The sequence below is a fragment of the Podarcis liolepis genome (assembly GCF_965112155.1).
Source record: "Podarcis liolepis genome assembly, chromosome: 8".
Lineage (NCBI taxonomy): Eukaryota > Metazoa > Chordata > Lepidosauria > Squamata > Lacertidae > Podarcis > Podarcis liolepis.
Window position 1 is genome coordinate 67,760,453 of NC_139560.1, and position 26,731 is coordinate 67,787,183.

The 26,731-nt window shown below is 41.7% G+C and overlaps 1 protein-coding gene across 1 annotated transcript; it reads right to left on the reverse strand.

Moving 5' to 3' along the window:
• Positions 1–687: 687 nt before the first annotated feature.
• Positions 688–26,238, reverse strand: ZCCHC2 (zinc finger CCHC-type containing 2). The gene is made up of 14 exons (XM_083519073.1): positions 25,085–26,238; positions 23,037–23,142; positions 20,769–20,845; positions 19,888–19,959; positions 18,256–18,368; positions 16,670–16,764; positions 15,068–15,151; positions 14,825–14,882; positions 13,164–13,293; positions 12,224–12,288; positions 11,304–11,395; positions 7,570–7,698; positions 3,526–4,980; positions 688–2,565 (listed from the first exon to the last, which is right to left on the reverse strand). The coding sequence occupies exons 1-14, from the start codon at positions 26,003–26,005 to the stop codon at positions 2,498–2,500; spliced, it is 3,465 nt and encodes a 1,154-aa protein (XP_083375199.1). The 5' UTR covers positions 26,006–26,238; the 3' UTR covers positions 688–2,497.
• Positions 26,239–26,731: the final 493 nt, after the last annotated feature.

Here is a 26,731-nt window from a genome sequence, read left to right on the forward strand (position 1 = left end):
TGAAGAGCTATTGCACTCAGTAACTTTCCAGCAGGGCCAGCTTTGTAGCTGAAATCATGCCTTTGTGCCTTTTTGGCAGCTCAGGTACTTTCCACTTACTTTAGAGTGTAAGGTACAGTAGCTATTGCTGTTTGGATACTCCTAAGCTGCTTTAACAACAACATCATTATTTATACCCCACCCATCTGGCTGGGGAAACCCAGCCACGCTGTGTGGCTTACACAGTATCTAAAAACATAACAATATCAAACATTTATTTTAAAAAATGCAACTCCCAGCCACCTGTGGTTAAGGTATACTGTATGACTTTATTACCACAGCAGTGATTAAATTATCAATTAATGCGTAACTGGAGTGGATAATAAGAAAATGTGAGAAAATAACTATTACTAGGAATAGTGTGGAAGTAAGTCCTAAGTAACTAACGCATCAATAATTGCAACCTGTAAGTGTAACTTAGCCCTTTGAACAGTGAGCCACAATATATTTTTCCAGCATCTCAGTCCGATTTGAACCAGCTTTGAGTTATGCAGTGATCTGTACCCGGCTTCTATCAGTTAAGTGTGTAACTTCTATTCAAGCTTAAGATCTTTGGAGCCTGCTAAAACAATCAACTCTCTAAACTTCAATGTAGGATATGGGTAAGACAATTCATTGCCTTGAATAAAAGTACAGTATTTTCAAACATGATTTTTTTCTCTTTTTATTGCTGTTAATTCAAGGAAAGATGCTGCATAAAATCCAATTTGTTCTAGAAATATAAGTGAGCTTTCCCATACATAACATTTCAAATATCAAAGTATATGGTAAACATACAAATAAAGAGAAGGCAACATACCTCCCATTTACAGTACAGTATCTGAAATCATAAAGTTCCATAAAGTAAACTGGCAGATAATTGAGAATGAAGTCCACTGGTGCTTTCAACACCCTCACTAAACTCAAAAGCAATTATTTCATTTTAATATGGTCCAACATACCCAGAGCAAATAAAAGTACTTTTTATAACGGAGATAATTTCCTATGCTAATTTTCTTTTTTAAATTAAAGCTCTCATCTACCCCTTTACTCCCTCACTTTCAAAATATATTGGTGCTATAAATATAAATGCTATCTATGAAGAAATGTAGTAAATCAAGCTTCTTCAAGTTTCTTGTTTAGCAATTAGAAATGAAATGAAAACTGTTTTGACTGCTTCCCAACTGCTGCATATCTTCTTTTTTTAAAGCAAAATCTACATTTCTTCTATGAATTGTGATACCTATGGGTACACAAAGGATGGTAGTTCAGTGTTGATTTCAACAGTCAAAAGCTTTCTTCCAGATAAAACTCAGTGCACTTAAGAAATCAAATATTATCTGGAAGCAATTTAGTACATCTTGGCTTTTAGAAATAAAATACAGCAGTGTTAAACTTTGTGATATAACATGATCAATCTTTATACTCATCAGAGCCTTTCACATTATATCGTGATCACACAGTGGTAAAATTGTCATAAGAAAGTGACATTGCTATTTGGTAGACTGGTTCTAGTATACAAATACCCGACGGTTCTGTAGAATACATAGATTTTTGACCAGATTGAAATAAACCAGTTACATTCTAACACAACACTGTAACAGTCTAAAGGGGAAGATGTTAAAAATCAAGTCATTTTTGTATAAACAATGTAGTGTATATGTTTAATAAAGGGATTTGCTGCCAACTGTCATTACAAATGCAGACACACAAACTAAGGCATTCATACCAGTTACACAATTTGAACCAACAGGCTTTAAAAAAAAATACTACAACAGAAGTAAAATTGTTCAATGTATTTCTATTTCAGAAATCAGTTAAAGGTCCACACACAGCTTTAAGCCTTCCCCATCCTATGTTTTATTTGTGTCTTTTAGGCACATATAAGCTCTTTATTTTTGTCCGTTTTTGCACATGTACTATTGTGAATTTCCAAACTCTCAAAAAAAAAGCAAGCAATGCCCCCATCAGATCAAAAGCATAGGAATTTACTAGTGTTACGGGCCAGAAATAAACGGCTGAACATCAATCCAGTCCCACGGAGAGATAATGACCCAGCAAAAGGTGGGAAAGAACAATAGCAGCATGAGAAAATGAGGGCAAGGGGAAGGTGGCTTGTGAGAGCATGCTCCAATTACCCCTTTCAACCGTATGGCTGTTCAACCAGTGTAGTCAGAGGTTAAATGACCTTTTCTTAAAAAAAAAAAATGCAGTAAACATTGCATATCTTCAGTGCAAAAGTCTATTCATTCAAATACTCTTTTGATTGATTGGCCGAGATAGCAACATGCTTTATGCAAGTCAGACCAGGAGCAAAACCGCTTTCTTCCTTTGTATTACAACAGACATTCACGAGCAATGAAAAAATGCAAAAGGAAAAAATAATAATAATAAACACACACAAGGAATCTCTCAAATCCAAAGAACTCCCCAGACTTCCCAACCTTCATTTTGGTATGTAGGCAATGTTTACTTGGTTTCAGTCAGCAGAATCCAACGTATCATTAGAAGGGGGTGGGGGAGGTGCATATCTCAATCTGTAAGTGCCTAGAACAGGAAAAAGAACTTACTAAGTCACTGCTTACACTTAATAATAAAGTTATAAGAAAACCTACAAAACCCCCAAATGAACATATCCTTCCTCAAATCCTATTCTTCCATTCAAATGGAAGCTACATCTATATAACCTGCCTAGAAGACAGATTTTAGATAAAAGGAAAGTCTTAAGACAGTTTCTTCCAAACAAGCAAGCAAGCATACAGTATACTGGACTTAACAACTGTAGAGCAATTCCACCTATTTCAATGGGACTACTCTAGAACACATAGCTTCAGCCTACCAAACTGGTCTTCTCTGTTCAAGTTTTACCAGATATAAACACACACACACCAAAAAAACAACAACACAAAAAACCCCAAGGGGTGGAAATGGATAAATTACAGTTACAAATATTAAAAAGAATACTGCTATAAAACAGATGGCACCCTACATTTTAATGGTTTATCCACACATTTTGAAATGTCTAATCAGTCACATTAACAGGGAGAGGGAGATTTGTTTTTTTTAGTTATGCATAGGGGTAAGTGAGTGGTTGGTTTTAAGTTCATAACATCTAAAGCATGTGTAAATTACCAACTTTAAAAACCATGTTTTGTTTTCTAACTGCTTTGGGATGTGCTAGTAAAGAGATACAGAGTCACATTTTAGCAGTGCAAAAATCTAATAAACCAGGGAGGTGCACTGCGAGTTTCACTTGCTATTCCCTTACTGGTGCCGTGTGACCCAGTTTTTTGCTTGGTTATCTGTGAATGCCATTATGACAAAAGTAACTTATTTGGGCCCAATTACAGGCTCTTAGATGACATTACTGACAATCATGCATGCACACGCACACACACACACGCACACAAAGTGTCATACAACCCACAGATAGCAGGATGGGAGCAGCAGGGTCAAGAATAGAAGATAAGTGAATTCAGAAGCAACCGTGTTGGGAGTTAGGATTACCTTGTTGACTGGCCTCCAAAGATGACTGCTTACAGTCCTGTGCATAGTGCCCACTAACACCACAATTATAACAGGACACATTCCCATTCTTCTTGGGCCCTGATCCATTAGTATTGGCAACTACATTTGAAGCTTGGTACACAGGGAACAACCTCCCATAGCCTGCCATTTGCTGCATACCGTAGTTGGTTTGGCTCCCCATTACGGGGTCATGCATCAGATGCCCGTTTGCATATGAGGCCCGAGGCACGAAAAAAGGAATCTGTGCTCCATTGGTTTGATGCGGTTGGTTGAGGTAGCTACCACTGCAAAGTGATGGCAGAGGGATGAAAGATGGAACTCGGTAGAACTGTCCGTGAAGAGGATTGGTATAAATGTAACTGTTAATCTGAAGACTTCCGTTGGTCCCACAGCTGCATCTGCGACCACAAGACCCACACGGCCCGCAAGGCCCAGACCCCAACTGTGGTGGAGACAAGAGATTCCCACTGGCGTTAGTGTTCCCAACAGCGCTAATGTAGGATGTGCTGTCACTCTGGGCGGTGCTGTGGGTTAAAGCAGGGCTCGGACTGGGTGCAGGACCTGGTGTGTGGGTAGGAATTGCAGGAGGAACAGTAGGCTGGACCTGACTAGCGCACAGACCAGATGATGGAGGTGGCGGTGGTGTTGATGCCACAGTGTTCAGCACAGTCGTACTCTGATTGGGCAACACACTGGTAGCATGAAGAGTCACTGGAACAGGAAACGGAGCTGGTGGAAGTGCTGTGGAGAGGCCAGCTGCAGGAACAACTACTTTTAGACTGGGAGGTTGAGGGATCACTCCTGCGTTCCCCTCAACATGAGGCACCATTTGATTTAAGCCCATCACATGGGATGAAGGTTTTGAGATTGGGTCTGTAGTAGGAACTGTGGGCCCGTGGAAGTTACCTGGGTTGTGGACTGGGATAAAGGCAGTGTTTGGTGATCCAATACTTAAGTTTCCAGTTTGTTGCTGTGGTCCACTAACTGCACAATTTTCAGACGGCGCCTGCGGCGAAGGTATCTTCATTCTGTGTATTGCCAGATGCAATGCAGGGCTACCAGACTGGACTGCGGGCGGGAGGAAAGTGGTAGACAAAGGCGAAGACAGAAGTTCAACGTGTTTCTCAGATTCACCAGCGGAGCCCATTCCAACAGGAGCTGCATTTGTGACCACCATTCCCAAAGTTTTCCCATCAGCAGATATGGGTGGTGGGACTACAGTTTCAGGCTTCTGTGCACCATTGTGCACCACGTAGTGCAGAGCAGGTATAAAGGAAATGTGCTGAAACTGTGGATTCAAAGGATCCTCTACGATATTTCCATTGTCTGATCTCACCGAAATCTGTGCAGGTGACTTATTGAGGTCCGTAGCACCGTAACCAGCAAATCTCATCACATTTGGGTTCCCAGAATCTTCAGAATTGCTATCTGTGTCTGCGGGGAAACAGGGTATAATTAAGCACTTAAACATTAAGGGTTCTATAAGCAATATTTTCCAGACCTAGCCACTTCAAATAGCTTTAAAAGGAAGAATAATACAATAATATGGGGGGGGGGGGAGAGACAGACAGGTAGATTAAAGTTGCCATTTATAGTGATGATTGCTCCTTGCTATTTTTTCAGTTTCCCATTTCTTGCTCACAGGAAGCATCCAACTTTGTACCACAATTGAAAGCTACAAAAATCACCATATGGCATATTATGTCATCATTTGAGCATCTTTAAAAATACGCTTGCCTGGTAAGGCACTTCTGCTCACAATTATTCAACTGCACTGTGAAAGTATTATCTCTTATTTAGTTTATGTTAATGAGAAGTGGGTAGTCCTTTTATCTGTGAAACAGTCATGGCATTTGTAAATAAAATTTCAGTATCTTGAATAGACACATCAAGTGGTATTCAGCTAAATAACTGCATGAGCAGAATGACTTCCTCTTGTTTAATGGTTTATTCCTATCCTCCATCACACCACCCCAAAATCTGTCCAGAACAGATTTAGGGGGCACATAGAAGAAGGAGAAGTCCTGTTGTACAAGGGAAGTTGTTCCGCTCACACAATGAGGTACTTAGCACTATACTGAATACAACCCAGGAAATACATGTTGGTTAGAGCATGGTGCTGATAATGCCAAGGTTGCAGGTTTGATCCCTATATGGGACAGCTGTGTATTCCTGAATAGCAGGGTATTGGACTAAATGATCTGCAGGGTCCATTCCAACTCTACAATTCTATTAAATACATTATTTTCTCAGTTACATTACTAAAGTGGGAAAGTAGTTATGTAAAAGCATTTTAAATGACTGAAAATAAAGTCAGTGAGTTTAAGTGATTTTGAAAAGCAAATTATATATTTAAGGTTATAATACATAATATGCAAGTTTGGAAAATTACATCAATTCAAGAACAGATAAGGCAATTCAGATTTTGTGGGACTTGAGTAAAGCTTGAAGCCCAGCTCTGACTAAGCCTATATTTCTTTTCAAGCCTTTTCTCTCAGGAACCCACAATACATACAGGCAAAGATTACTGCATTGCAGGGGTTTGGACTAGATGGCCCTTGGGGCCACTTCCAACTCTATGATTCTGCTTAAATTAAGTCTATTTTTAATGACCAATATAAAGCAAGAGTTGTCGATGACACTAATCGAGAGTAGAGATTTGTTAGTATATGAGGCAGATAGAATGGATGTGCAGAATAGTCACCTCTTCATCCATGGGTTCAGAAGAGGCATTTAAAGCCATTTAAACTCTGAACATAGTCACAGAGGTATGAAAAAGAAGTTATTTCACAAGATTAGGTGCAGGTTACATTGTGGTATGATGTTCTGAACCTTTGCAAGTATGTCCTGCAGTTTTCACAAATACATTTATGGTTTAGTTAGACAAGTGCTCCCAAAGGGAGGGAGAAAAGATCTAAGAGGAAGGCTGTCCCCCTCTGTGCAGAGGAATCCAGATTTTAAAACTTCAGTTAGAATGTAGAATACACTGTATTGTTCTCTCTATAACACACAGATTTTTTTCTCCTAAAAAGGAAGGGGAAATGTCTGTGCGTGTTATTGAGCGAATGTGTGGTCCCTGGAGCCAACTGGCGCGAGTGGAGGCAAAAATCAGGCAAAAATCAAATCACGCGTCTCGGAGAAGGGAAACCTGAAAAAAGGAAGCTGCTGCTTTCCTGCATTCTGCCTCAGGGTCTTACTGCCCACCCTCCTCTGTTTCGTTGCTGTGTTTGCTGAAACGGAACAAAGAGCAGGGAAAGCCCCTCCCCTCCAGGCAAGCAGAGGGGAAAGAAGAGCGTCCTTCCTTCTAATTCCTCTCCGTGCTCCCGGAAAACATGCAGGTGGGAGAGTGGGAGAGTGGGAGAGAGAGAGAGAGAGCTGGCTGGCTTGGGTGGGTGGGTGGAAACTTTTGCCTTCCTTTCCTCCCTAACTCGTTAAACCCCTCTCCTGCATTCTTAGCCAGCTGCTTCTCTGCACACCCCTCTTGTGTTCCTTGTCCCTTCTGTGTTTTTCCTTCCCTCCCCACTTAAAATGTGGTTACAAAGCATGGATCCACAGGATCTTTGCATTGCGTCACCCCAAATTCACCATCAGATCACACAGCATGTCCATGGCTACAGCCTGCACCAAAAAAATCACGCACCCACTGTTGCCTGGGGCTGCAATGGTGCAAAAACGTGGTTACAAAGCATGGATCTACATGGATTCTCAGGATTTTTGCATTGGGTCACCCCAAATTCACCATCAGATCACATGTCTGTGGCCACAGCATGAAGCACAAAAATGATACATCCACTGTTTCATTCAGAATTTCCCCCCCTTGTTTTCCTCCTCTAAAAACGATGTGCGTGTTATGGTCAGGTGCGTGTTATAGAGCGAAAAATACGGTAATACCTAGTTATCAGTGGAGTTGATAAGGCTATTTCTGGTGTCCTTGACCTAGGCACACCAATCCAAATGAAAGGAGAAGCACACTAAAGGAATTATATATATACTCTTATTATTTTAAAAGTACAGATATACAACCTCTGTCTTTTTCGTCTTCACTTTCAAAGCTTTCCCTTCCATCATGCCGTGGACTAGAAGGAGAACTGTAACTCTCTGAAGAGGTTTCTCCACATGTGTCATGTCCCATTGTAATGTCTAAATTTGAATCTAGAAGAGATTTCATTTCAGCAAAGGTTACCACTAGACATGGTGAATTAATTAATATGCATATTAACTTGCCATTTTCTGCAACGTTCACCTGCTACCTAGTCAATAGCTCCCTGAAGTCAAGTCCATAGTAAGGATCTTTTGTTTGTTATCCAATAGTAAAAGACAAGAACCTTTACACAACTGCACAATGCCACTGCCATGATATACCAGAATCTACGGCTGAATTTCAAAGAGCTACTTTAGACATAATGGCCATGGGCATGAACAGTGGGAGCTTTTTACTTCCTCTCTTTGAACAGTTAATCTCCCCACATGTACAAGTGCTGCTCAAAGTCCTCTGATTCAAAAGTAAGCAACAGAGGGCTGGTGTTCAATTATTTGAATTCTAGCTCATGTAATTTTGGAAGAAATACATGACCAATTCAACTTTGCAAAATAAATAGTAATAATAATAATAATCCTGAGCATTCCCACGATACATCCTGTCCTATCTATAAATGGGATTGCCATTGTTTTAGTAATTATCTGGGCAGTTCCAAGCAGGGTTCTGCACCAATGCAGGGCCAACTCTGGGAATATTCTAGAACTTTAGGCCAGGTTGCCAACACTTACGTTTCCTCCTCTTTAGAGGACCTTATCATATGCATGTGTCTTAAGCTGTACCTATGGTAACCTGAAGAACACATCTGGCTTGCTGACCCCTGTAAGAGGATGCAGGTGGCTTTAGGTCCAAAAACAGGCTATGAAAAACATGCTCTGCCAAATGCTACATCAGCTTTTGCAAGTATGCAGCGGCATTAAAGAGGTATTTCTATCCAACACACACACACACACGAAATATAGCCATTCTCCAAATACTATAATGCCCAAGTCTAGGCAGAATCTATTACTTGGTAGCTAGCCATCAAGAGAATTGGAGGTTGGTTGGAATCACAGACATCTTAAGAGTGACGTAACAAATAAAACAGATATCCTTCCAGAGCTATGACTCTTACAAAAGGGGGAAGACCAGAGTGATTCACAGATATGCAAGACTTTCCTGCAAACAGAAAAGTTAACCAATCAAAACCTGCGGCAAATTTAAGTTGGAGATCTTTTTTGAAAGGCAAGGGCTAAGTCAGATTGCATACAGATACAGAGGATGCAGAGTTTACTAGGCAGACTAGCAGATATAAAATTGTCACTAGGAAAAAAATATGTGCCCTGCTCCATCCAGAGGTTTTGGCATTGGAGAAGAATGTATTAGTGCCAAATATGGTAAAAATGTTGTCACTGAAAATCTGGAGCTGTTGGGACCAAGGAAGTGGCCACTATGGCGGAACCTATTCCATTGAATAGAATCAGAGATGAAGATGATGGAACTGCTGTATCATGTGGAGTTTTATTGCTTGTTTTTTGAGTGCATTATCAAGACTGATCTTCCTTTTGCTCCAGGATGCCACTGAGGCAACTGTTCCAACTGGCTCAGCAGAATTTCAGATTCCTGAATGTCAGTAAGATCAATAATTTCATGTAGATACTCAATAAAGAGAAAACATAGAAGTGCTTTCCCCATACCTATCTAGTCACTTGAGAAGAAAAGGGCTATCCAGACCCCAAATCATTAATGAACGTTCAAACTAGATCCGTACTCTTAGTTTTGGAAAAATTAAAAAGAATATTCCATAGCTCCTCTGCTACAGATATTTCTTAGTGATTTAAGTGTGAAAGGAAGGAAATGGTTAATTGTAACAAGTGCATGCTTGTAACAAGTGAATCTCACAGAGTATGCTGGCTCCACATCAGAAAGGCTTGTGGTACCAAATATTTAATTCTCAGTGCAGAGTTGAAAGCAGCATGCATAAGTACTGGTTCCAGTTGTAGATCGCGCTATGGTACCAATATATGGCTACCATTTAGGGTTTTGAAGCACCAACAGTTTTATATGTGGGAAAGTAAGATGGTTGGCTTCTCAAGCAAGTGTGACTTCATTTTTTTCTGTGCTCTAGGGATTTATGGTCTCAATGGTAGGACAAAATACGAAAGTGAAGGCAATCTTCAAGAACATCTGTCTAAACAGAAACACTATGCACAAGGAGGACTGCATGACCTGAACATTTGATGCAACACTGCATCCAGGAGTGTGTGTTCTAAGGAGATGCAGCAGATTTTATCCAGGATCAGTTCTGGAAGGCTGGGCTTTGATGAAACAATTACTGGGGCAGAAATCAATTTCTGCCCAGAGGACACTAAGACTACAGACTAGGAACCAAGTCTTGTCAGCGAATCTACTCAATTAGATTGGAGGAAGAGAAAGCTGGTAGAGGAGGATCAATGTAGTAGCTCGACATGGCCATATTATCCTTTTGGGCAGGCATCCCTAAACTCGGCCCACCAGATGTTTTGGGACAATTCCCATCATCCCTGACCATTGGTCCTGTTAGATAGGGATGATGGGAGTTGTAGTCCCAAATCATCTGGAGGGCCGAGTTTGGGGATGCCTGCTTTTGGGACTCATTAAGAGAATCAAAAGAAGCAGTTTGCCATTTCAGATCTTCATCTAGACCTTACACAGGTGCCTTGTATTCAAGTATCACCTTGGAGTCAGGTGACTTGGGTTGGGGATGGGGGAGAGATGAAACACAGTCCCTTGACAGTACTTGCAGCCATTTCCCCACGGCAGTATCTCAAGTGGAAGAGTGACCATGTCAGGATCATTTTTATCTGTTAGCGTAGGGAACAGCCTACCATAACCCATTCACTGACACAAACCAAAGCACTGGTGGTTCCCATCCAGAATGGGTACTCTCTACTAACACCTTGATAGCCACAGCACCTTTTGAACACCACACTCCCAGCTGTGCCATAGACACGCAGGACAACTAGATTAAATCACAGATTGAAAGAAAAATGAGTTCTATCTCTTAGCTAGAATAAAGGGGAAAAGCTTCTCTAATTTAATAAAAGTGAAGAACAGTTGAAAAGAGCATTTGCAGGGACCAGAGAACTGGGAGCACTCATTTTGCCCTTCAAGTTCCATAGACGGTATAAGATGTCCTCTCAAGCAGTGGGGCACAAGCCTAGTTAAAGTTCTAGAATGATTACAGAATTGACTCTGTGTAAGTGCAGTATCCATACACAGAACTAACAATGGGAAAGACCATGAAGAAGACTTTTGGCAATTTTAAGAGAATCTTAATATTTTCCTGCCCTATCAGCTCATCTTGCCATACAATCATCCGTATGCAGTATGCATAAATGGATTAATGTATAAATCAAACAATTTAAGACTTGAGTGGGGAGCCTCAGGCCCAGTAGCAAATCATGACCCTCAAGGCCTGTGTCTAGCACTTGAGACTCTCCTTAGGCCATTCCCTCTCCCAGGTCACAACCCTCAAGGTCCATGCTCTGCACTCTTCCGAGTGTACTCCTTTAACTGTGATGCTGTTGCTTGATTTCATGGATCGAGAGATAGGCGTGTATAGAAACCTCTGGAATGTAGTCTACTGTACAAAGGTAAGAGCCACATCCACTGCTCCACCAGCTTTTGTCCCTGGCCCTGCCTATAGCTGACAGAGAAGCTTCTCTAATGAACTTTAAAAGTCTCCAACCACATTTCCTACCTTTTACTGTTCCTGGGTGGAGGTGAGCATCGGCGACTCTCATACAGCTAGTTCTGATGGTAAACCTGGTGTCAGTTCTCTTTACTTTATCTCTGTGTGAGAATACAAACATAGTTCATTTTTCCAAATAAGTGGTCATGAAGTCTCTCATAGGACCTCGAGGTTAGTATTTTCAATTCAACTTCAAAATTATACAAGGATATGGATTGTGCTATACAAAACTCAGAAGTTTTTAAACTTTTGGTTTAACATGACCCTAGTTACTGGTACACATGCATATATTAATATATGTTAGCACATTGCATTATATTAGCAAATTGTATTTTGTATGTCTAGGCAAACCTCTGATTAGGCTATTAGATAGTAAGTCAACATCTGCATGAAAGACCTGGTGTGCATATCATGGTAAGCCACTGTAAGGTCACATCCACACCATACACAAAGAATCTTAGGCACTGTAGTTTGTTGAAGAAGTGGGAAGCAGTTGAGAGGGATGTATTACAATCCCCAGGATTCTTTGGGGTAAACCATGACTGTTGAAGTGGTACAAATGTGCTTTAAATATATGGTGTGGATGTGACCTAAGAAGCAATCAATGACGTACTGTGAATGAACATCATGCTATTGCATGCTGCTCAGTTGCTACTACTTTATTCTACCTTGCCTGGAGTTGGAAGAAACACACCATAAACTTGGCTAAATGTGTGTGAACCAGTGATCGTGATCTGTTTCTCTCCAAACAAACACGGTTTGTACTGTTTACCACTCATAGTAAACAAATCAAAAAACCTCATAGCAAATTCTGAAAAAGACCAGCTTTCCTCTAACAGAAGCCAATAAATTTGAATGCTATACTTAACGGCTATATTTTGATAAATGCATAAGCAATATTCTGTTTCTTTTTAATGTGTAGTACTTACTTTTCTGGTTGAAGTTTTCCTTTCTTCTTGCTCATTACAGGCAAAATTCTCTTCTCCCCTGTATACTGGGAGAACGAAATAGCAGATCAAAAGCCTCCCACTTCAGAGACCGACAAATGCTACAAGTGCACTTAGACCAAAGGAACAACGTTGACACAAAGTTATTTTCCTCCCACGCAACAGCTCGTCATTTGGAATGAGATGTACAAGTTCTCACAATTTTCTATGCTTATGCTCTGCATGTGTTCCAGCACACTCGAGGAACCTCTCTGTCTTAACTGAGTCAAATAAATATTTGCATATGATTTCCTCTTTGAAAGTCCTATCTAAGCTTAAACATGAAGCATTTCCATTGCTTAAAAATGGGAATGACGTACAAGGCTTTCACTGCTTAAAATTGTGGCGAGTCAACTGGTGGCTTCTGGGAAGTATCTTGCTTGGAAGATGGGATGCAGATGATCTAACTGTCTAACACTCATCTTAAAGTGACACAGGGAGTGGCACAATTCAATTCAAAAGCAGAAGACTATAGATAGTGGTTTCAGCTTTTTTTGCTTTTCACCCACAGATGAAGAAGAGCACTACCTAAGTTGTTTTTTAAAAAAATGCACACATGGTATTTATGAACTGTCATGTTCCCTTCCATGAACCTTGCAAATTATGCAAAAACCTCTGGGGCATGTTTCTGCTCTCTGTAGCTTGCCCTACCCTACCCACTGCTTTACTCCTTCCATCCCTTTGAAATGCTACTGCTGGCACCTGTCACTCAGCCTATGGGTGGGGGGGGGGTGTAAGAGGTCTCTTGTGAAAAGTGGTGTAATTCATCACCAGCACTAACTGTCACTCCAGAGAGGTTTTATTAAAAATAAAACACGTGAATTCAATGGGGTTCTGCTGCCACTTAAGAAAAATGTGCTTTTAAGACACATCAAATAAATACCTGATCAAGTAATGTGCAATGCTCTGGATGCTGCTGAACAGCACAGCCTTTTCTTCTCCAGTCTGCCACACCGTTATGCTCAGAATTTATGTTGAAGCCATCCAGTGAAGAACATTTAGTATTAACTGTGCTGTTATAAGAAATACGAGAGTTTATGTCACTGAAAGTACCTCTAACATTTCAATTCATCCAGGAAAATGTCCACCCATGCACAACCCACAGGGCTAGATCTTTTTACTGAATTTCAGAGACTGGATTTATGTAGACAGACACTAATCTGCACGCTTGGGACAAAACAGCAACTGCATTTGTTAATTCACTGATTTCACCTCCCTTAGCACTGGTATGTCTGAGCTTTTTAAAACTGAGATACTTAACCCTCTGCCTGCTATTTGTTGTCTTATTTTGTATGTTTTTCTTTTTATATTGTATTGCACCATTGAAAACCTTAATACAAATCATTACATAAACAAACTGGGAATCTTCTCTGGCTTCCTTGAAATCCCCTCTTAAACTTCTGACTCTCCTGCAGACAACTTGCTGAGCAAAACATCTTCTTATACGTTTAACTTTCCTATGAACAGTTGACCTCCATTGCACAAGTGAAAAGAAAAAGAAACCATTTTACAAAAGTCCCAGCACAAAACAGCAGACAGTCTTATTTCTTCACAGAGCCATTTGAAGAAGAATTAACATCAGTAACTCAACTCAAACGCGCCACAGCTAACAAGAGCAGGCAGTGATAAAGGCAATCATAGTATCCACCATCACAAATAGAAACTGCAAAAATACGCCTGCTTGACACGACGGAGGGACAGAGCGAGGGGAAAGAAACATTCATTCCAGAGTTTTTTTAATCCCGCGATCGACAGGGATCACCAGGGGAGCTACCTGTCAATCAGAGTTGACTGGTTGGACATGTCTGGTCTAGAGAGATGGTCTACAGAGTCATGCTAGAAAATAGGGCAGTTAGTGACTGAATGAAAGCTGGAATTGTGGAAAGTTGAGCACTGCAGCAAAAAGGAATATGAAGAAGAGAACAATACGGCCCAGAACTGAATTAAAGGATTCAAACTATTAAAGCTTAGTTAGGGAAACAACCCAGAACAGGTATAAGCTGGATGCATATATTTTTGTTACTTACTCAAACTGTAAATATATGGTTTTTTTTGTCCATGGCTTACTAAAATCTTAAGTGAAAGTATAGTTTGTTTTTGAAAAACTTCATCTGAAACCTTGTTATTTACCCCACAACCAAATGGTTTGCCACTCTATCCAGTATTGGGAGTAGGCTGGTTGAATTAAAGTCCAAAACTTTTAAGGACTTCTCTGTGGAAGACAGTAAGGGAAAATAAAGATATCCACTTGGTGGCAGCAGTGAATAAAAAAAAGGGGGTGGGTTGGGTTTGGCTTAACTGGTTTGTCTCCCTTCCCATGGTACATGATTTAGCCTTTGACTTCACAGAAGCTGTTTCCTTGAATTATATCTAGAAAGAAAACTGTACCGTAGCAAAATTTTCCTAATACTAAACATAAGATTTACAATTTGCCACAAGAGGTTCCCTAGCAATTTCTTAACAACAGTATGACAGATATTTCTCCCCTCAAAAAAACCAAGCATCAAATGGATTAGTTTAAGTGAGAAAATAACAAGGACCTACTTCGTAATAGGACATTTCCCATTATGTTTCTTGTGAATCACTGTGTGCTGTATCATTTCTGGATAGGAAAGAATAGTAAAAACATTATTGATCAAGTTAATTTTAATTAACCAGAGTGGCTGAAATAATAAAATTTCATCCTTGGCCCTCTGCATTTTCACACAAGAGCAAAAATACTACTACAGTAGGGGTAAGGGGGGGCAGGATAATGAACTGCAAGTTCATTATGAACTGCATGCTTACCTTCCTCCTGACTTGAAGCTTCTGAGCTGTCCTCCTTGAAATGTTCCGGTAGCTTAGATGTCTTCAGAGAAGATTGGAGATTATCTGGAAGGTAAGCATCATTGAACAACTTCAAAAGGTATTACTCAAAAGGTTAATTTTAACAGCTACCTAGTTTTACAACGGGCTGTAGAAAATTTGAAGTTATGGGGAGTATACCTTGCAGCTACTTGCATTAAATTGCTTCAAGATTCCATGGCAGCTTAACCAATCTAACATTAGGAGCATTTAGAGAACTCCTGTACTGGTTTGGTGTGAGGGATAAAATTATGTATTTAAAAGCAGAACTATATACATTCCAAAGCCTCTCACACATACACTCTCCTCCTCTTGGTTTAGAAGTCCTTGTCTGCCAATACTGCAGCAAGTTAATTTTATTGTAAAACAGTAAGTTGATAATTTTAGCTGGTTATCTGTTCTTAATATGCTAATCTCTAAAACTGTTAAGGACCTGACAGGATGACTCTGCTTACGCCATCGGTTTTCAGTCTTCATTTAATTTCATATCTTCTTTTTTACTGGCCAGCTTTCAAGATACAGTATATCATTAGATAACTTATGTCAACCATACATTCATTTTTTGGGGGGATGGATCTATACTCCAAAGAGCATGCTAAATAACATACAAAGGCCCTTCTCCATGAGCTCCCTCCACAAGTGGTCAAGAGGATGGCAACCTGAGAATGGCCTTTTCAGGAGTGGCTCCCCTGGGAGGTTTGCCTGGTGCCATCATTACATATTGTGAGGTACCACGCAAAAACAGTTCTTTTCTACCAACCCTTTGGCTTTTAACTATCTGTGGCTTCCTTTATTGAGTGGGATGTTTTAATTCTGCCCTTTCAATACACAAAATGTCTTTTAGATTTTTCTGTGATGGTTATAATGTGTGTTATTTGTTTTAAGTCGCGTTGGGTTGTACTGGCAAAAAAGCAACTTAATAATAATAATAATAATACCAAATTCTTGTAAATGCATCACCCAGCAGCAGTACATCCACTTAAGATTTTAAATTAAAAATGCAACAATGAACCTGTTTAAAGGCTAGCATTCTTTTGTTCTTCTGAACCCTTACAGCTGGCTGCCTTAAATGAGAAGTCCACTGTACAAAAGCTATACAGTTTTCAACATACTTGGAAATAGTGTTTTCCAAGGGTTATTATCTGAAAGCCAGAACTCTAGCAAGAAATTCTAAGAACACAATAGATAGGATCAGTCGACTATGTTGATAAAGCACATGATGGCATTTCTGGAGCCTAGAATCAGATGACATCAGTTTTACAATGTTTAAAGGCTTAGGGGAGTTTATAGCTTTCTATAGAGTGAATGTCTGGACCTCAAAAGTTAAAAGGGCCAGGGTACGGACAGACTGTAGCATTCAAAATTTAGTGGCTATTATCAAATCTTGATACACCAGTCTGAGACCGCACACTGTCTCAGTAACATCTATTAATCCTACTGAAGTCAATGTAACTGTATCTTAAATATAAGTGTGTAAGATTATCTGATACAAACACTTTGTATTAATCTGTAAATCAATCAGAAGTGTGTTTAGAAATTTCTTACTGTGCACGTGCAAAGACTCAGAGGACAGAGATTGAAAGAAGCTGTTTACTCTTTGATTCTGCAGAAAAGCTTGAGATGTTGTTGAAAACAGCTGCCTATAAATAAATAAATAAATAAATAAATAGTAAGTAAACAATCCAATCAAGGTTACCTTAACCTATATATTACTTTTTCATTCATTCAACTTAGCTTTTATTTAAACCCAAACCAAACAACCAGAATTGGAATGTGATCTAGCCCCCCCCCACACAAAAAATGAGGGGCTGAGAGGACATATATTATTCTGATTGCTCCCTTGCTTTTCTCAGTTAAGATTTGTGATTTAAAAACCAAATTTAAGAATACGATTCTACCCATTTCTAATTCATATCCTATTTTGGGTAGGGGTGCAGATGGAAGTGAATTTCTAGGCTTATGTTAAAACACTAACTCTTGACCCAGAGGAAGAATTGCATTACACATTACGTTGTGACAAAGTCAAGTTTGGCATGACATGTACACACAATGGACAGGTAAAGTTTATTTCAGGTGTCTGGTACAAGACAGATTATGTACCTATGCAACCTGGCCAGTTTGCGTTGCTAAGGTCTTATGTGTGATAGGAAGTAAGGCTCATACCCAGTTACTAGCCATGCCTCTCCTGCCCAACAGGATAAAATGATAAAGCAAGAAGGTAAGAACTACTTAAAAAGTCAGAAACAAGATTGGTGGCTCAGTAAAATGCATAGTAATTCTCATGTCCATATCTTATGTGTTGGATGCAACACTTGCATAGGTCCTGTACTCTATGGGCCCATGTCTTATGGTCAGCAATGCATTTAAGAACTAATAGAATTGGATTTCATTCATATTGGCACGCTACAAATTTATTGTTCTGTTCTGCCTTTAAGGGCCAGACCTCCCAGGGCAGCTTAAAATCAAAATCAATGAAGTAAAAAATGCAATTCAGAACCCTAAAAGCCAGCCTTTAGAATAGGTCAAAGGCCTAACAGGATATAAACATTTTTAGCGCTCTTTCAAAAAAAAGTCAGAAGAGGCAAAACAAAATTCTTTGGAGAGGATATTCCAAAGATGCAGGAACACAAATGTTCTCTCCAAGTGAGGAATGGAAAAGTTATGCTCTCCTTCCTTCCTCCTTCTACAAAAGTAACAAACTCGGCATTCTTAGGATTCTGGGGACACCAGTTTGAATATGCAGTTTAATTACAGCTATGCAGACTCAGCAATGCCTTGTTTTTCGGATTCTGAAGTTGCAGAACTATAGTTCCATAGGTGCAGATTAAGGGAAAGGAGTGAAGCTCAGTGATACAGCACATGTTTTGCATGCAAAGTGTCCCAGATTCAATTTCTGGCACCTCCATTCCTCCATTTCCTGGCATGGTAAAGATTCTCGACTAAAAACCTGGAGCGCCACTGCCATTCGGTGTAAACAATACTGAGCTAAATATATTAATGTTCTGATTTGGTATAAGGTGTCTTCCTCTGTGAATCTCTAGTTTAAAAAGATTAACCACATGCATAATATGGAAGGTGAGAGCACCACATCAAAATTAATAAACACCATATTAATTTCCTCAAACTATTACCTTATCATGGGTTCAAAGTCTAGGTGTCGCCTTTCTTCTTGCTTCTGGAACCCTTGATTTAATGCTCCTAAAATAGTATTGTCAAATGCTTCAGAAGAAAGTTCCTTTGGAAGCTGGTGAGAGGGATAATGTTAATTATTGGCCGATAACAGCAATTTGTATCAAAGTAGTCATGCAAATCATCATAAGGCGGCAACAGCTCCTTTTACACTCTATCAGCAGTGGCTTATATCCAATGCAGCACTAAGCAAGCATCCCATCTGCACAAGGATTCCCACTTATACAATGTGCCCCCCCCCCATCTCTACACAGCTGTACACCCGAACTTCCCCCTCCCAATAATAGACAGACCATTGATTAACGCAATTTTTGGTGTTGTTTTTTTAAAACACAACCAGTCCCTTCAGACTAGAAATAAAAGCAGGTTAATGTTAATTAAGGCTTAATCCCTTCTCTAATTAGAACTACAACTTCTTCCAGGCATGAAAAAAGCTATTACATTGTGCCTATTTTGCAGTAGTCAATTTTACTTTGGTATCCACAGGTTTCATGGCAAACGGGATAAATAATTTGGAAGCCAACTTGTAAAATCTTTCAGTATCTAGTATTTAGATGTTCCCAAGCAGTTGAGGACAAATAAACTCCTTTCAGTGTCTGGGCTAAAATTCTACGTATTTTACAATAGAATAACCATAAACAGCTTTAACATGTTGAAGATGCCAGAAAACATTTTGCTATTTTTTCTTCTTAACAGCCACCATTATACTTCCCCCAACTATAAACTGACCATCAACAACATATTAATTTTTAAATTACACTTGACTTAATACATTATTTCAAATGATAGTATAGAAATGATAGGTTCTTTTAAGAGAACATCAGATCTCATGTCTTAATACAAGTCAGCCATACTGCAGTGATGATTGTAAGTCAATCGACACTTTGTAGCAATCACCATCTTGCTGTCCCTAGTTCAGACGTGAAAAGAGCTCTCACAAGGACTGTGATCCCTGCATCATAGAAAGACCCACTTCCACCCTACATTCCCAATACTGAGCTCCTCTCTCCTATAACATTCCTATGCCCTCCGATTCCCAATACTACAATCCCTTCCTACAAATCCTAAAGCACTGTTATATAGATATGTCCTCCTGGAGACAAACTCTCTAAAGCTCTGGAGGTTTAGGACACGGGAGCAACCTGCCTGGAAATTTTCCTTGCTTGGCCATGGAAGTGGCAGTTTAGCTAATCTGACATCTGCCACTTTAGATGTAGAGATTACAGAGATAGAGGACCACAAATGGTCCCACCAAATTGACTCTAATATTAGACAGAATTGATATAGATATGTATGTATGTAGCTATTGCTGAAACAAGCAGTCCCTACTCGATAAGTTACTTGCAGCTAACAACTTGAAATTGTTGCTTCCTAACCAATTTAAACTGTCATCATTCTGTAATAAGCACAAACTCAATTTGCATATAACATCTGAACATGTTCACTGTGTGGGTGGGTGTTTTAAAGTCACTGGTAAAATAGTAGCTTTTCAGTTCTACTTTGAAGATCAAATACATAAATCTCAAGCTAGCTTTGTACCTTTGAATATAATACAATCCCTTTCAAATACGTACTTTTAGTAGAAATTCCTGTAAATCTTGATGTGTTTTTGTTACACAGGATATAGAATGATCAGACCAGATTACCTGATGAAAAAGAAAATATAATTATATAGCCACACATTGCTTTTACAGGGTACCATGACAGATTTGATACCAATGTTCCATGTAATCAATGTAGCCTTTCCCATCCTGGTGCCGTCCAGACTAAGTTCAATCAGCCTGTTGGGGAAGCCACTTTTAGAAACAGAAGGTATTCTAGCATTCCCAAACATGATAATAAGACAGATACAAGTATGAATCTCATCCCAAAACTGATTTCATTTGGTGTAATATCTAACCTCTAAACCACTGCCCTGACATACTACAGTAAGTTCACTGGACATGTATCAAATACTCTTTATATATAGTACTTGATTCATGATTTCTCTATCCTCCAAATGGTTTGACTAATAGAGGATAGATAATCTTTTTATCCAAATTAGAATTTTAGGTTGGGAAATATCAACTTCATATATACTAAAATATATTACGGTGCCCAAATTAGCCCATTTCAAGCTACACATTCAATTTGACTGTAAGCATTTCTGTTTTAATATAACAAGGCAACAGTGTTTTCATAAAGAATTACAATACTCATACAACAAGCTGCCATAAAAAACTCTGTGAATCTATGCATAGGTAAGTGTTGCTTGATTAAGCAAGAACATCCATCTGACGTTTTAACCCTTTTCTAATGTATTCTCATATTTTTAGACCACCCTTCAATCAAGCTTCTTAAGGCAGTGCACAAACATTGTAATGAAATACAATAGCAAAATCTCATTATTTTATACCTAAATAACTCTGAACTGCAATCAGTGCAAGTATTTGTAGCCCACAGATTGATCACTTACTTTGAAAGTATACTCCAGATGTTTGTCAGCTCTTTTCCTTGGTACTCCTTTCAGCATTATCTTTTCAATATGAACAGCTGAAAAACACAAACTGGAAATGTAAAAATGTTCAACAGTTCACAAGTACTTTTCATGATTTAACCTCTCTGTATTAGGTACTTGCCCAGGTTGCTAAAACACTAGAAGGCTGGACCTGGAATTAATATATTTGGAAACAGCACATCACTGCTTCTTTCTAACTATATGGTTTTTCAAAGTCTTCAATTTACTACCCATCAGTACCACTGTGCAATGGGGGCTAGTCCTCTGTTGCCCAGTGTATGCTGACCCAACTATATCTGCATAGGCTACACAGCAATATCAGCCAAAATGAATTGTTAAAGGCCTATTTGAACTAATTCACTGTTTGACTTCAAACTGTATTACAGCTCAGCAACCCAAGAAATCAGCAAGCTAGAATTAAATCATGAGTTATCTCTCAATAACCTTGAAGAAGTTCCCGGTATTTCTGGAGAATTAGTGTAAAAAGAACAATTCCACAATTTTAGACAACTACTTCTGTCCTCCTACACAATGAAGACATTGACTGGGACATCTTTTATCAAATGTAACAGCTCTCAATTCCCCTTACTCATTATGAAATGAAGAACAGCAAGGAGAAGAGGACAGAACAGAAGCAAGGTAGTTACCACCACGTGTGGACACTATTTATTTATTTATAAACAGCTATAAACCACCTAATATTTTAAAACCTCAAACAGTGTAAAATATAAAACACAGTTCGAAACATAAACACAACTTTAAAAAGTAAAATTGTAATATACTTGGCTGGACTGCACTGCAAAAGGGGCAATGAACCTTTAAAACCAAATCCAGCCATCCAGTATTTTGTAGCATTGCAATCTTCCCCACTTACTGCAACACCACAGGCTTAGTCCCAAGACAAGAAAAAGTCAGACTTTTTAACCATAGTTCCTTTTAACTTAAACAGATGTGAATGCAACTACATTTATTTATTTTTAAAATACGTGCACACTTATCCCACTTTGTGTTTAAACACTAGTCTAGTAGCAACAGGAAATAAGGAATTCCAGACAGGCAAGTCTTAAGGCCAGTAGAAAAGGGGCTGAGTTCTTTTTCCATCCTCTGCATGCAGCCCATATATAAACTGGACTACTAGGAGGAAAGCCCTCTTTTCTACACCCAGTATAGAAATGTAGTGGGATGCCGCCAAAGGGTTCTGTCCCTCCTCTGCTACCTCCCAGCAATTTCTAATCCATTAACTGTACTTAAGAGCTATCTTAATTAGCTCCTATTAAAAAGCTTTGCAATAGCAAAAATGGATATTCCTAGTTTGTGAATTTCATCAACTCGAACTACCAATGAAAGTTGGGGGGGGGCAGGGAGATGATTCTTTTTATTTTCCACTGCCAGAGACGTGATGTAGCATATCTGTTTGATTTATATAACATAAGCAAATATACAAAAGCAGTCAAATTAAAGTATTTTATCAGAAAAAAATGAATCAATGGAGGCATACTCAGTGAGAGTTTGGATTTGATATCCCGCTTTATCACTACCCAAAGGAGTCTCAAAGCGGCTAACATTCTCCTTTCCTTTCCTCCCCCACAACAAACACTCTGTGAGGTGAGTGGGGCTGAGAGACTTCAAAGAAGTGTGACTGGCCCAAGTTCACCCAGCAGCTGCATGTGGAGGAGCGGAGACGCAAACCTGGTTCCCCAGATTGCGAGTCTATCGCTCTTAACCACTACGCCACACTGGCTTAAATGTTACACCACAGTGTGCCTTAAATGTTATAATCAAACAAATTCAAAGCTTTAGGTGGAAATTGTGATTGGTTTATAAATATTTAAACACATGGCAACTTATTAACACTCATTGCCCATAGTAGAAATTTAAGAAAAAAATGGAAGACACAGAAAATACACTCATTTTAGCATACCTGAAGAGCTGTGCACATAAATATGTTTCTAAGGAATAGTCTTTTGAAAAAGTTAATTGTAAATTGGTTTTTACCTTTGATTGATATTCAATTACAATTGCCCAATTTGACTTTGATTCATTTTTTATTATACCAATTGATATTTCAAAAGCTACATATTTCCAAAAATGGGATGTTTTTAGTGGAACAACATAACAGTGGAAACATTTCCACTTCACCACTACCTGAGAGCAAAAGACATAAAATGGGGAGAAAACTTTGCTAATAATTTAGCTACTCAAAATATGAGATTTTGATCTACATACCTTCTTGTTGTGGTCTGTGGGAGGCTACCATATGTTTATCGTGAAGTGCTGCCCTTTGTTCAAGTAAACCGCTCTCATTCCTTGCCATGCAGTTATGAGAAAAGTTCTAAATTGAGGAAAAGAAATAACTATTAAATATAAATCTGATTACATTTAGTGATATAAAAGTATGACAGTAGAAAGATAACAGGAAACAACATGCATGTGAAAAATAGTGCAAAATGCATTATATATGCAACTTAGGGCCTGTAATTAAAAATCTGTTCCTTTTCTAAATGCATGTTGCATTATCAGATAAGTTATTTTAAATTGGAGCAGTCATTTCAAAATTTTAAACCAAGTCCTATAGTTGGAGCAAGAAACCTCTAGCTAGGGGTCCAATTTGGCCTATTAGGCTATTTCTCCAAACCACATTCACCAACTGACATAACAAAGCAAAGCACCTCTCACTAAGTTTAAAAGGCCATAGATTGTTTAATTAGCCAAAGGCCTGGGAGAAGAGGAATATTTTTGCCTGGCTCCTAAAAATATGTAACAAAGGTGCTAGGTGAGTGTACATGGGGAAAGCATTCCACAAGCAGGAAGCTAACACAGAAATCTTGCTACCATCCGGACCCCTCATGGAAGGGCCTCAAGATGATGATTGCAGAGTCTAGGTTGGTTCATATGAGAGGTAGTCCTTGAGATACTGCGGTCCTGCGCCATTTAAGGCTTTATAGTTCAAAACCAGCACTCTGCATTGGGCTCAGAAACTAACTGGCAGCCAGCGCAGCTGGGCCAGGATTGGAATTGTATGCTCAGTCTTACCCTGGTGAGCAAATTGGCCACATAATTCTGCAACAGCTGAAGTTTCCAAACCACCTAAAGAGGCAGCCCCACATACAACGCATTGCAGTAATCTAATCTAGAGGTTACTAGAGCATAGACAACAGAAGTGAGGCTATCCCTGTCCAGACAGGGACACAGTTGGGCCACCAGTCAAAGCTGATGGAAGGAACTCCACGGGACTGAGACTACCTAAGCCTAACAGATCCTGTGTACTCGCTCCTTTGGTGGGACTGTAACCCAATGAAAAGCAGGCAACCTTCCATCCATCTGGCCTAGGAAACCACTAACAGTGCCTCAGTCTTATCTGGATTAAGATTCAGCAATGGCTCTCATCCAGTCCATTACTGAGGCAAGACACCAGTCCATCATATCCACAGTAAAGGAGATGTAAAGGTGCAGTAGAGTTGTGTGTCATCAGTAGATTGCTGATCGCGCACTCCAAAACTCTGGATGACCCAACCCAACTCAGCAGTTTCATGTAGATGTTGAACAGTATGGGGGATAAAACTGAACCTTGAGGAACCCCACAATTTAACCTTTGATTCTGCCTGAGAAGTCCATTTCAAACATGAGGGTACCTCCCCAATTCCACTTCCCTTCTGTTTTCTCTGATTTTCATGCTCTTCTAATTCTGTGCCAGCAGGTCTAAACCACAGCCGTTGCACGTACCAGTTGCATGGTCACATATCTGGCAACCTTTATTTAAACTTAACCTCCCCCCCATATCCTGCTTTTCTGCGCAACACACATCCGCGGCAGCTTGTACCAAAAACATTTTGTGGAAAAGCAGCGGTGAGGCAATGGGAAACTCCCTTACTTCCAGGAGCAGAGGGATAAACTGGGTCAGCTCATCCTGCTAAGGACAAGAGGACCTATTGCAGCAGACAGACACACTGCAGCTCACCCCCACGGACTGAGCTCTCCCCCCCCCGCCCACCAGATTCCTCCTCCGCCACTAAAGGGCCACTTTGAGGAAGGGATGGAGCGTGGAGGGCCTCTAACAGCTCATCCCCTAACTCGAGACACTGTTATGTCACAAGGAGAAGTTCTTCCGGCCGCCTGTGCAGCAGGCGAGAGCACCGGGTGGGGGGCGGCTCGGGAAGACTCCATTCATGACGCGTGGGAGGGGGGATTAGCAAAAGGCGGGGGAGGGCTATGCGAAAGACGTGTGTTTCTCCCTCTTTCTTTTTCGCTCCGCGCGTTCAAAGCGGCGCCCTTACCCGACCGCCGCGGCAGGTGAGCCCGCCCGCGTCCTCCGCGCCGTCGCGGCAAAGGGCCCTCCGCAGCCGCTCCAGGTGCTCCCGGAGGGTGACCCTCTGGTGGAAGGAGAAAGCGGGGTGCAGGGATGCCATGGTGAAGAGCAGCAGCAGCTCCTCCTGGGCCACCAGACCCAGGCCCTCTTCCGACGACGCCTTTTCCTCGCCTCTCCCCGCCGCCGCTTCCTCCTCTTCCTCGCCGCCGGGCCGGCAGCTCTGCAGGATGGCGTCCACGCAAGGCAGCAGCCGGTGCAGCCGGCTGGCCGCCTCTCGGTTCTCGGAGCCCAGCAGCGCCAAGTACACGATGAGCTTGGAGCGCACGGCCGGGTCGCGGAAGTCGCTGCCCCCCGGCGGCGGGGCAGGAGCGGCCGGAGGCGGGGAAGCTGCGGCTCCAGCGGCGCCCGGGGGGGAAGGCGGCGTCGGCGTGAGGGGTTGCGGCGGCTGTTGCGCCTGGGCGGCGGCGGGGTTGCCGGTGGCCGCCGGGGCGGCGTCTCCCCCGTTGGCCTTGGCCTCGGAGTCCCTCAGACAGTGGTAGTCCTTTCGGGCCAGCTCCTCCAGGCAAGAGCCCAGGAAGCGCAGCTCGAGCGGGTTGAGCAGGTCCAGCAGCCCCACGGCGAACTCCAGCCGCTGAGAGGAGCCCAGCGCCAGGCCGAACCACTCGTAGACCGCCTCGCGGGCGCCGCCGGCCGAGCAGCCGCAGAGGCACCGCAGAGGCGGGCCTCCGGGGCCCGGGGAAGCCGCCGCCCCTGAGGAGCCGCTTCGGCGCGGGTGGCAGGCCAGGCCGCCAACCGCCGCTCCCTCGCCGCCGCCGTCGTCCGCCTCCTGGTGGCTCATCGTCTGCCGTTGCTGCTGCTGCTGCTTCACCGGCAGCTTCATCTTCAGCATCCTCGGCGCGAAGGGAGGAGGAGGAGCGAGCGAGCGAGGCGGGCTCAGCGGCGCCGCCGTCAGGAGCCGCCGCTGCCGCTCATGGCCCTCCGTCACCGAGCAGGAAACCTGAGGCGCTCGCTGAGGAGCCTGCGATGGCGGCGGCCTGAGGGAGTGCGTGAGGGCCTGCGTGCCCGCGGAGGGCGGGGGGAGGGAGGGAGAGAAAGTCTCTACTGCGCAGGTCAAGACGCGACGCTCCGCCCCCTCCTTCCCTCGCTCTGACTGGCGCGAACGGACAGGAGAAGAGACGGGGGAGAGGGAGGAGCGTGTGTGGTGGGAGGGGGCGGTGAGTGGGAGGAGCAAGAGGAGTAGGGCGGGCGGGCTCCGGAATAGAAGCAGAACCTTCCCCGCCCCGCGGCCAATCGGAGGGCCGCCTCGCGAATCGCGTAGCCTAGCGCCGTGACGATTCCGTCTGACCCCGCCTGCTAAGAGGAGACCCCGGGAGAGAGGATTGCCGCGCTATCGAACCAGCGCTTGCATGGCTTCCGTAGGGGCGGACAGAGATGGCAGGGTGTTGCTGCACAAAAATGTCGAACCTGGTATGTGTCTAAGTGGGTGGGTAATCCGGGCGGCCCACCCATGAGACAAAGTGAGGCAACTGCAGCAGGAGTCACAGGGGCAGCAGATTCAGCCTTTAATACTACTACTAATAAATTTTAATTATACCCTGCCCTCCCCAGCCAGAGC